Source organism: Musca vetustissima, unplaced genomic scaffold (assembly GCF_032173495.1).
Source record: "Musca vetustissima isolate MV318-11 ecotype Yass unplaced genomic scaffold, APGP_CSIRO_Mvet_v1 utg15269, whole genome shotgun sequence".
Taxonomy (NCBI): domain Eukaryota; kingdom Metazoa; phylum Arthropoda; class Insecta; order Diptera; family Muscidae; genus Musca; species Musca vetustissima.
The window spans coordinates 236,357-247,145 of record NW_026881593.1 but is presented as its reverse complement, the minus strand read 5'-3'; the positions used below and the strand labels follow the sequence as shown (position 1 = coordinate 247,145).

Genomic DNA, 10,789 nt, shown 5'->3' with positions numbered 1-10,789 from the left:
AGCACCTAGACCATGCCCTGATGCATCAGTAGTAAGGTCGAATGCTTTTTTATAGTCAGGGTACATCAACAGGACGTCTTCTGAACATAGAATATTTTTTAATTTGTAAAATGCATCCAATTGGGAGGCATTAAGATTGATGATAACCTTTTTGGATTTGGTTGCAGGAATTTTTCCGTTTTCTCCTTTTAAATTATCGGTTAAAGGTTTTGCAATTTTGGCAAAGTCCCTTATAAAACATCGGTAATAGTTCGCTAGCCCAAGAAATGATCTCAAAGCGAACAAAGTCGTTGGTTCTGGGAAATTTTGTATGGCACTTATCTTTGATGGTGCCGTTTTTATACCTTCTTTTGATACGACAAAGCCAAGGTATTCAACTTCGGATTTAAAAAAAATTTGACTTTTCAATAGAGACTCTCATGTTTGCATCGAGCAGTTTCCTAAGAACACAGTCGATATGTTTTACATGATTCTCTTTGATACGACAAAGCCAAGGTATTCAACTTCGGATTTAAAAAAATTTGACTTTTCAATAGAGACTCTCATGTTTGCATCGAGCAGTTTCCTAAGAACACAGTCGATATGTTTTACATGATTCTCTTTGGTTTCTGAAAAAACAACTTTTTTATTTCTGAGTTTACAAATTCAGATACCCCCATTGGGTATGGATATAGTTTAGAGTAAATTGGTTCTTCGTTCTCCATGTTAATAGTAGCAACGATATTTGTGTTGTAAGGTAGTGCTTCTTTAGGATCAGCAAAAACCTTCATTCGTTTTTTTTAACATTTTCTGAAAATCCGCCTTAACTGCGAAAGGCACATCAATCTTATCAATTTCTATAAAATTAACATCTTTACATTCAAAAAATTCAATAAGTTCAGAGCCAGAATTATGTCGGATGACTCCTTTATTTAGGTCAATGTTTGCATTGATTTGTTTTAATAGGTCTAAGCCCACAATAGCGAAAAAAGTTGTTAAAGTTGGCAAAATGAAAAATGTAGAGTTCATGCCGAATAAATTTACAAAACATTTTTTGTTTAATAGGTGTTTGTCCATTGACAGAGTGAACCGAGAAAGGAGTACTTACAGGAATTATATGTTGAAAGGATTAATAATTTCCTCATTTTAGTCTCGGCGGAAATAAAATAAACATATTTCAGCTAACAAACACGGATAAAATTAAACAAAGAAAAATCTCCAACTAATTAAAAATTAAACAAAAAATACAAATAAAAAATAAAACAAACTGCCTAAAAGAAAAGCAAAAAAGAAGTCATTTGTCATGTCAAAGTGGTAGAAGGGAGAGGCAGTTGGAAAAAAGTTTAATAGTTGTGCAAGAATTTACAAAGAAACAAACCAACAACAACGAAATGGAAGTGTTTCTCCTATGGAAATGGACGACAATTTTCTTGATAGATCGTCGACTTTTTTGTCGACTTCTGATTTATGTGTCTGAATCGCTGCACGTACAGCGGATTCTATCAATTTTGAAATTTCGTCCGCGTTCATAATATCTTTTTTTTATAGAAAAGTTGGTATAACACAATCTTAATCACTTCACAGAAATTGAAATATTTTAAATACGCACTATACGAAGTAAAAAAAATCTCTTGATATTTTCACCTGTTTTTGGACACACAATTTTTTCGACAAAAATTTTAAATTCAATGAGTAATACACTTACATGACTTTGTTTTATATTATAATATGTTAGTGGATCCTTAGAGCTTCTTAGGGCGTCTTTTGTAGAGTGTAGAGCTTATCCCTTTTGCGTTAGTTGGACGACTTCATACAAAATAGATCCTCCGTTGGGTAGTTTTCGTTCTGGTTTTTGTGTAGACCTTATTCCTTTTGTGCGAGTTGGACGACTTGAGTAGTTTTTGTTCTTGTTTTTGTGCTGAGCTTATTCCTTTTGTGCGAGTTGGACGACTTGGGTTGGGTCAGAGATTACTTTTTTCAAAGTAAATCCTTTAAATAAACCCGGTTGGGCGCCAGTTAATAAAAAGACTTGTGTGCCTTTTGGTGAGTTAGAATGAACTAACTTCTTTATTCAAATCAAAAACTTATTCTACTTAAACTAAACAAATCAAAATTGCTGACAATACGCTGACACTACACTTCCCATGATCACGCCACCAGACGTAACACGACTCCATGCTAAGCACACAACAGTCAACCAAGCAAAGCTCACAAAGGCAACATTGTTGCCTGTTAGTTTGGCAGGGATGTGCTAACTTATATGTAAATTGAGTTAAAAGTCGTAAAGTAAGGCCGAGCAAAATTATTGGTCTTATGCGAATAATCATGGGATCTTTATATAAAGAACAAAGCAAAAAAGTAGATCTATGTCGACTATGTTTTCCAAGGACATTGTGAAATCCATAGGCCACAAGGAATAGTAAATTGCAACATTACATAATAAATTATAGACGATTTGGTTGCAAAACGTGACCAGTAACTCCAAAAATTACCAAAATTTAATAATTAATAATATTTTATTTAAATTTGTTACCCAATTAGAACTCAATAACAATAATTCGGTTGGAAAATATGTATAAAAATCCTGAAAATATCGAAATTACCTTTTTACACATATAAGTGCGGCCCCATACATTCGATATTTTGCGGATTTTGACACGTTTTATAATCGAATAGGCTGTAATTTGGTACATTGAGTCCCCATTGGATAGTAAATCTCCCTACCAAAAATTATCGATATCGGTCCACTTTTGGGGATGGCCCCCATATAATATTCGATATTTTATAAATTTTTGACAAATTTTTGAATTAGCTGTAATTTGGTACACTGAGTTCCCATTGAATAGTAAATCTTCCTACCAAAAATTATCGATATCGGTTCACTTTTGGGGATGGCCCCCAAAACCGAATTGGCTGTAATTTGGTACTTTGAGTTCTCATTGGGTAGTAAATCTCCCTACAAAAATATAACAAAATATATTCGAAAATCAATTTGTTTGAAGATGACTTTTACAACATTTTTATTTAATGGTGTGTTCCCGTACTGCATGAATATACTAGATTTTACTATTTTCTTCGATATCATAAGGGAAAAATTGTTATCGTAGTGAAAAATACTAGATTCTTGCAGTACGGGAACAGGTCATAAATCATATCCTCAACTCGTGGTCTATTGCAAGAATCTAGTACTTTTTACTACGATAACAAATTTTTCTTTATGATATCGAAGAAAAGTAGAAAGTAGATTCTTGCTGTACGGGAACAGACCTTCGATTTTCAAAAGAAAACCTGACATTCCATTCATTTTTCTCATTTTTGGTAAAATGTTAGAAATGTGTCAATTGAACACAACGACATGTTGCATTTGTTTTCATTTATTCACCATTCTGACAAAAACTACCCTACCTTGTATAATTATACCATGGTTCTATGTTTCATCGCAATTGAATAATAAAGTAATCTGAATTTTATTATTTATTATTTATCATTTGCCATAATGCCTCATTTATACGAAATCGTATTTTTTATGAAAAATGTTATGTCAAATTACCCCTCTTCTTATTAAAATTTATGTAAATATCACTTATTCAAAACAAATCTATACGCCCCACTGTACAAATCAAACACAAAGCTATCGATAAACAAACACTCACGCAGTAATCGATTTCTTTGCATTTTCTCGAAAAATCTTTGACACCCTGTAATTAGATTTGACAGCTGCCAGTCAGCTCTCTCTTATTGGAACTTGATTACTTTTTCTTGAATTACCTATCGAAAAAAACGTGTGTGTCGGAAAGCAGGCCGAACGAATTCTTTTGTGTTAACGAACAAAAAAGTGAAAAAGTGTTTTGTTAATTGAAATCAAATTAATTAAACCCAAAAAAAGAATACAAAATGTTGCGCGCTACAAAATTCTTGCCACGTTTGATTGGACAAAAACAGGCCAGTTTGGTTGCCGGAAAATATTCTAGCATTTTCGAAAATGTAAGTGTCCCCCCAAGTGATGCAAATCTTTTTGAAGAAGAAAATTTAGAAGATCATTTCACAATATCCTATATTTTTGGCATTTATATAATAAATGAAATTTCGTTGTTAACAATTGAAGTGAATGATTTTAATTTATGTTTTTCTTTGTTCCTATTTAATTACAGCAATGTACCGCCTTGAACAATGGAATTGCCGCTCAGTTGCGTCACAAGTAAGTTGGAAAGAAAAGAATTCACGACATTTCTCCATTCAATAGAACATGTATAGGGACCCGCATATTTTTGTTCAATTAAACTGCAAGTTTTATCCATTGAATCGAAGTCTTATGTAATTCATTTTCTAAGGGATTCCTGGTAGACATTAGTTTGCCTTTGACCGATCGACCGGTTCCCTGCGGTGGGGGTCATGTGAGAATTGGCCTTTAATTTATTCAAATGAAGAGTTTCTTTTTTACAAAAAACACACACAAAGTTGCGTCATGCGACGTCATTATTTCTTGGGGGAAAATTCCTATGTAGGTGTGTTTGTTGTTTTTATCATATGTTTGCAAATTGTTTGTAAAATATTTTCATTTTCTATTTCATCATTTTTTGTAAAAATTTTCTTTTATAAAATTCAATATTTTTCCGGAACATGTGCATGAATGAAGTACGAGCGGCGATTATATAAGACAAACAGCTGAGTACAATTTACTTTAACTCACTCGCTCTCATACGGACAAGAAAAAAAAAACATACATGCACACACACACACACGTACATACATTCAAACGTAAATAATAGCAAACAAGCGGTAGTGTGCTTGTACTTGCCGTTGTCGAGTGATGAGTCCAGCCATCCAACATTATTCTCTTCACGTTCTGATAACAAAAAAAAAAAAAAAAAACTTTGATATGTATGGAATCGTATTTCAGAAGTGTCGGAACACCGTGGAGATCTCTTCTTTGGAAAATGTCATTGTGTAAATGTAAATGTTGATAAGCATAGATTTTTTGTTTGCTTTAGTAGCAGATTGACCTTTAGTCTTTCAGATTTTTACTATTTTGCAAAACAAAAGTTCCGAACTTTTAAGGCCTATCTATAGCTTGGAATCTATGAATTTTCCCCTCAAAATATATATTTCGATGTTATCAGAATTCCAAGACCTAGCTGGGGCAAACATTTCAGATTCACGCCAAACCAAAATTTCCATGTGTTAGGAAGTTGGGAGAAGCTACATACATGCATTATCTTACTTTGTCAGTCTGTTGAAAGCGCGGTTGTACATACATTGTTATTACTCCTAGGTTACTCACCCATATAATGCTACCTCACTGCGTAGCAAATCTCCCTACAAAAAATTATCGTTTTCGGACCATTTTTGAGAATAGTCCCCATATAAGTGTGGCCCCATACATTCGATATTTTGCGAATTTTGACACAACCGAATTGGCTGTAATTTGGTACCTTTGAAGTCCTCATGCATAGTAAATCTCACTACAAAAAATTGTCGTTTCCTCGACAGAGGGGTCTACGATCCGAAACGACCCGGCCAACGTCTGTCACCTCTGCCCATTGTGTAAAAGCAATAGGGCTGCTACAACAACAACAACAACAAAAAATTGTCGATATCGATCCATTTTTGAGAAAGCTCCCAAATAACAGTACCCAAATTATTTGGTATTTTGCGGATTTTGGCACGATTCTTTAATCGATTTGGCTATAATTTGGAACTTTGAGTTCCCATCTTCCTGCCAAAAATGATCGATATTGATCTACTTTCAAGGATGTCCTCCATATAACGCTACCCCAAATATTCGGTATTTTGAGGAGTTTTGACACATTTTTCAACCGAATTGGCTGTAATTTGGTACATTGAGTCCCCATTGGATAGTAAATCTCCCTACCAAAAATTATCGTTTTCGGACCACTTTTGAGAATGGACCAAAATTTTTGGTATTTGCCGGATTTTTGACACACTTTTCAACCGAATTGGCTTTCACTGGGTACCAAATCTCCTTACAAAAAATTATCGTTTTCGGACCACTTTTGAGAATAGTCCCCATTCAATGCTACCCCAAATATTCGGTAATTTGGGGATTTTTGGCACATTTTTTAATCGAATTGGCTGTAATTTCGTATATTGAGTTCCCATAAAGTTGGAAATCTCCCTACCAAAAATTAGCGGTATCGATCCATTTTTGAGGAAAGCTCCCATATAGCGGTACCCTCATTATTCGATATTTTAGGGATTTTTTGATACGTTTTTCCACCGAATCGGCTGTAATTTAGTATTTTGGTAATTTGGCAAGTTTTTCAACCGAATTGGCTAGAATTTAGTATTTCGAATTCTCTTTGGATACCAAATCTCCATACCAAAAATCATCCATATCGGTCCACTTTTAATAATAGCTCCACTATAACAGTACATTGCGGATTTTTGACATATTCTTTTATGGACCAAATTGTCTGTAATTTGGTACTTTGACTTTCTATTATATTTAATTTTTAAAATATCCCCCATATTTCGCCACTCCCCATTATTCGATATTAACCGAATTGACTCTAAGTTCGTTCCTATTGGGTGTCAAATCTTCCTATCGAACTTCACAACGTTTTTGCTTGCATTTTTTTTCTTTCCGCAATCCCAGACTTTTTCCTATAAAATCATATTTTTTGTCTTCAAGTTCCTTCACTATTGTATTCTCAATATAAATTTCTTTATTAATTTTTCCCCTTCCCCCTTTATTGCTTATTTGCAGATCTGGTGAAGTCAAAGGAGCCGTCATCGGTATTGATTTGGGTACAACCAATTCCTGTGTTGCCGTCATGGAAGGTAAACAAGCTAAAGTAATTGAGAATGCCGAAGGTGCCCGTACCACACCATCTCATGTCGCCTTCACCAAGGACGGTGAACGTTTGGTCGGTATGCCCGCCAAGCGTCAGGCTGTCACCAATGCTCAAAACACATTCTATGCCACCAAACGTTTGATTGGTCGCCGTTTCGATGATCCTGAAATTAAGAAAGATTTAAAGAATTTGTCATACAAGGTGGTCAAGGCCTCCAATGGTGATGCCTGGGTACAATCTACCGATGGCAAAGTATACTCACCCTCACAAATTGGTGCTTTCGTTTTGATGAAAATGAAGGAAACTGCTGAGGCATATTTGAATACCCCCGTCAAGAATGCTGTTGTCACTGTTCCCGCCTACTTCAACGATTCGCAACGTCAAGCCACCAAGGATGCTGGTCAAATTGCCGGCTTGAATGTTTTGCGTGTTATCAACGAGCCCACAGCTGCTGCTTTGGCCTATGGCATGGACAAGACTGATGATAAGATGTAAGTTGGATTATATTTTGTTTGAATTTGAATATTTTTCTTATTAAAATTGTTGTTATTTTTGTTGCTTTTAGTATTGCTGTCTACGATTTGGGTGGCGGTACCTTCGATATTTCAATTTTGGAAATTCAAAAGGGTGTCTTCGAAGTCAAGTCCACCAACGGTGATACCATGTTGGGTGGTGAAGATTTCGACAATGCCATCGTCAACTATTTGGTCTCCGAATTCAAGAAGAGCAGCGGCATTGACATCACTAAGGACTCCATTGCCATGCAACGTTTGAAGGAAGCCGCCGAAAAGGCCAAGTGTGAATTGTCCTCGTCCCAACAGACCGACATTAACTTGCCCTACTTGACCATGGATGCTTCTGGCCCACAACACATGAACTTGAAAATGACCCGTTCCAAATTGGAAAACTTGGTCGGTGATTTGATCAAGCGCACCATCCAACCCTGCCAAAAGGCTTTGTCTGATGCTGAAGTCAGCAAGTCCGATATTGGTGAGGTATTGTTGGTCGGTGGTATGACTCGTATGCCAAAGGTACAACAAACTGTACAAGATTTGTTCGGTCGCCAACCATCCCGCTCCGTCAATCCCGATGAAGCTGTTGCCGTAGGTGCTGCTGTCCAGGGTGGTGTTTTGGCCGGCGATGTTACCGATGTCTTGCTTTTGGATGTCACTCCCTTGTCATTGGGTATTGAAACTTTGGGCGGTGTCTTCACCCGTTTGATCAACCGCAACACCACCATCCCCACCAAGAAATCCCAAGTGTTCTCCACTGCTGCTGATGGCCAAACTCAAGTCGAAATTAAGGTACATCAAGGTGAACGTGAAATGGCTGCCGATAACAAGAAATTGGGTTCCTTCACATTGGTCGGTATTCCACCAGCACCCCGTGGTGTACCCCAAATCGAAGTTGTCTTCGATATTGATGCCAACGGTATTGTACATGTCTCGGCCAAGGATAAGGGTACCGGCAAGGAACAACAAATTGTCATTCAATCCAGCGGTGGTCTCAGCAAGGACGAAATCGAAAACATGGTTAAGAAAGCCGAAGAAATGGCTGCTGAAGATAAGAAGAAACGTGAAATGGTTGAATTGGTCAATCAAGGTGAAAGCATTGTCCACGATACTGAGACCAAGATGGAAGAATTCAAAGCTCAATTGCCAGCTGAAGAGGTGAGGACAATTGGAATATTAAATAAAAAAAAAATATTTTTCTTAAAAAAAAATTTTTTTTCAAAGAAAAGAAAAATATTAAAAAAAACTTTTTTCAAATTAAAAAAAAAAAATACTTTTTTCCAAAGAAAAAAACATTTTTTCAAATTAATTTTTTTTCAAAAATTTTTTTCAAAAAAAAAAAAAGAAAAATATTAAAAAAAATTGTTTTCAAATTAAAAAAAAATATTTTTTTCCAAAGAAAAAAACATTTTTTTGAAATTAAATTTTTTTCAAAAAATATTTTTAAAACTGTACTTGAAAAAAACATATCAAAATCTAATTTTATTTTTATTTATTTATTTTTTTTTTTTGTAATTCCAGTGTGAGAAATTGAAGAAGGAAATTGCTGATTTGCGTCAATTGTTGGCCAACAAGGAAACCGCCGATCTTGAAGAAGTCCGCAAGGCCACCAGCAATTTGCAACAATCATCCTTGAAACTCTTCGAAATGGCCTACAAAAAGGTAAGGAGAAACTAAATTCTGCTTGTTTGGGTATTATTTTATAAACCTGATTTATTTCTCTTATAGATGGCTTCTGAACGTGAAGGCCAAAGCGGTAGCAGCACATCAGAAGAATCTGGAAGCAGCGAAGAAAAGAAGACCGAGGGCAAGAACTAAGTCGCCTGACATCTTAGTTAACTGTCATCTATAATTTTTATCATTAATTTTATATACGCATATTTTAGTGTTATTATTTTTTCGGACAATAAGTTATTTTTTCCTCACTACTCTAGGGGCATATACATCATATTTGTTTTGTTTCTATTTAGTTGAGAAGAAGAAGAAAGAAAATTATCATCCATATCGTGGTCAATTCCGGACAGCATAAAGTTTTTATTGTTTATTATGTCTGTCCAACATTTCGATGTGTAATTACCCGTTGTGGATAGAACGCGCAGTAGCACCACCCTCTAATTTTTGTTAGGGGGTGGTGATCGAAGCGTAATACGTTTCATACACATACGTCATACCATTTTATAGATTTTACCTTAGTTCTAGTGTTTAGCGTAGACCAAGCAGCAGCGTATTGCGCTATAAATCCCTGTGTATATTGAACAAAAAAGCAAAGAAATTGAAATAAATCAATCACTTAACCGCATTAAACTAGAGTAGTAGATATAAGGCCACATCTTCCAACCTATATACACGAATTTCGTGTTCTCCACTACTCTTTCAATAGTTCAGCAAAAAAAAAACCCTAACATCTAACCCCCAGTGTCCCTCTTTTTTTAATTTGTTCAGACTGTAAAGAAAACAAACGATCGACTTTTTTTGTACACAAATAATATTTCCATGAATTTGTATCATTATTTTGTTTTTGTTGTAATAGCGCTAACTACTACTACTATTCCTGTTGATAATAATAATATGAATGCCATTACCCATTATTTCGGTAAGGTATTCTTGTTTTGAGTTTTTTTTTAAATACATATATAAAAGATGGATACTAAATGAAAAAATAAACCAAAACATTTATTATAAATAATTACATTTAGTTTATTTACAAAATAAAACAAAGAAACAAAAAATAAAAACAACAAAAACCGAAAAAAAAACGAATGAAGCGTTTTTATTTATTTAAAAAAAAAATTGGCATCAAACGTGGACTTCTAAAATAATATTTTTCCAAAGCACCAATAAGACGTGGATTTTTTTAAAGAATATTTTTAATGGCGCCCAACAAGGCATAGAACTTTTTTAAGAGCGCCCAAAAATGGGAAGATTTTTTAAAGAAATTTCTTTAATGGTGCCCAACAAGACATGGATTAAAAAAATAAATCAAGGCTCCAACAAGGCGTGTGTTTTAGAAGAGTATTTTTTTTAAAGCTCTAAGAAGGGTTGGTTTTTAAAGAATATTTTTAGTTGGCGCCCAACAGGGCGTGGATTTATTAAAGAATTTTTTTTTGAATGGCTTGGATTTTTTAAAGAACATTTTTTAAAATGGCGCTCAACAAGGCGTGGATTTTTAAGAATATTTTTTAAATGTCGAATTTTTCCAAGAATATTTTTTAATGGCGCCCAACAAGTCGTCGAATTTTCCCAAGAATATTTTTTAAATGGCGCCCAACAAGTCGTTGAATTTTTTAAAGAATATATTTTATATGGCGACCAACAGATTTTTTAGATAATTAAAAAAAAAATAGATGGCGCCCAACAAGTGCTCGAATTTTTTGAAGAATATTTTTAGATGGTGCCCAACAAGGCGTGGATTTTTTAAAGAAAATTTTTTAGATGGCGCCCAACAAGGCTTGGATTATTTTAAAGAATATTTTTTAGATGGCG

The 10,789-nt window shown here is 34.7% G+C and overlaps 1 protein-coding gene across 1 annotated transcript; it reads left to right on the top strand.

Moving 5' to 3' along the window:
• The first annotated feature begins 3,836 nt into the window (after positions 1-3,836).
• Positions 3,837-9,125, top strand: LOC133327545 (heat shock 70 kDa protein cognate 5). Its single transcript, XM_061536061.1, has 6 exons — positions 3,837-3,963; positions 4,131-4,177; positions 6,707-7,285; positions 7,360-8,464; positions 8,828-8,968; positions 9,035-9,125. The coding sequence occupies exons 1-6, from the start codon at positions 3,874-3,876 to the stop codon at positions 9,122-9,124; spliced, it is 2,052 nt and encodes a 683-aa protein (XP_061392045.1). The 5' UTR covers positions 3,837-3,873; the 3' UTR covers position 9,125.
• Positions 9,126-10,789: the final 1,664 nt, after the last annotated feature.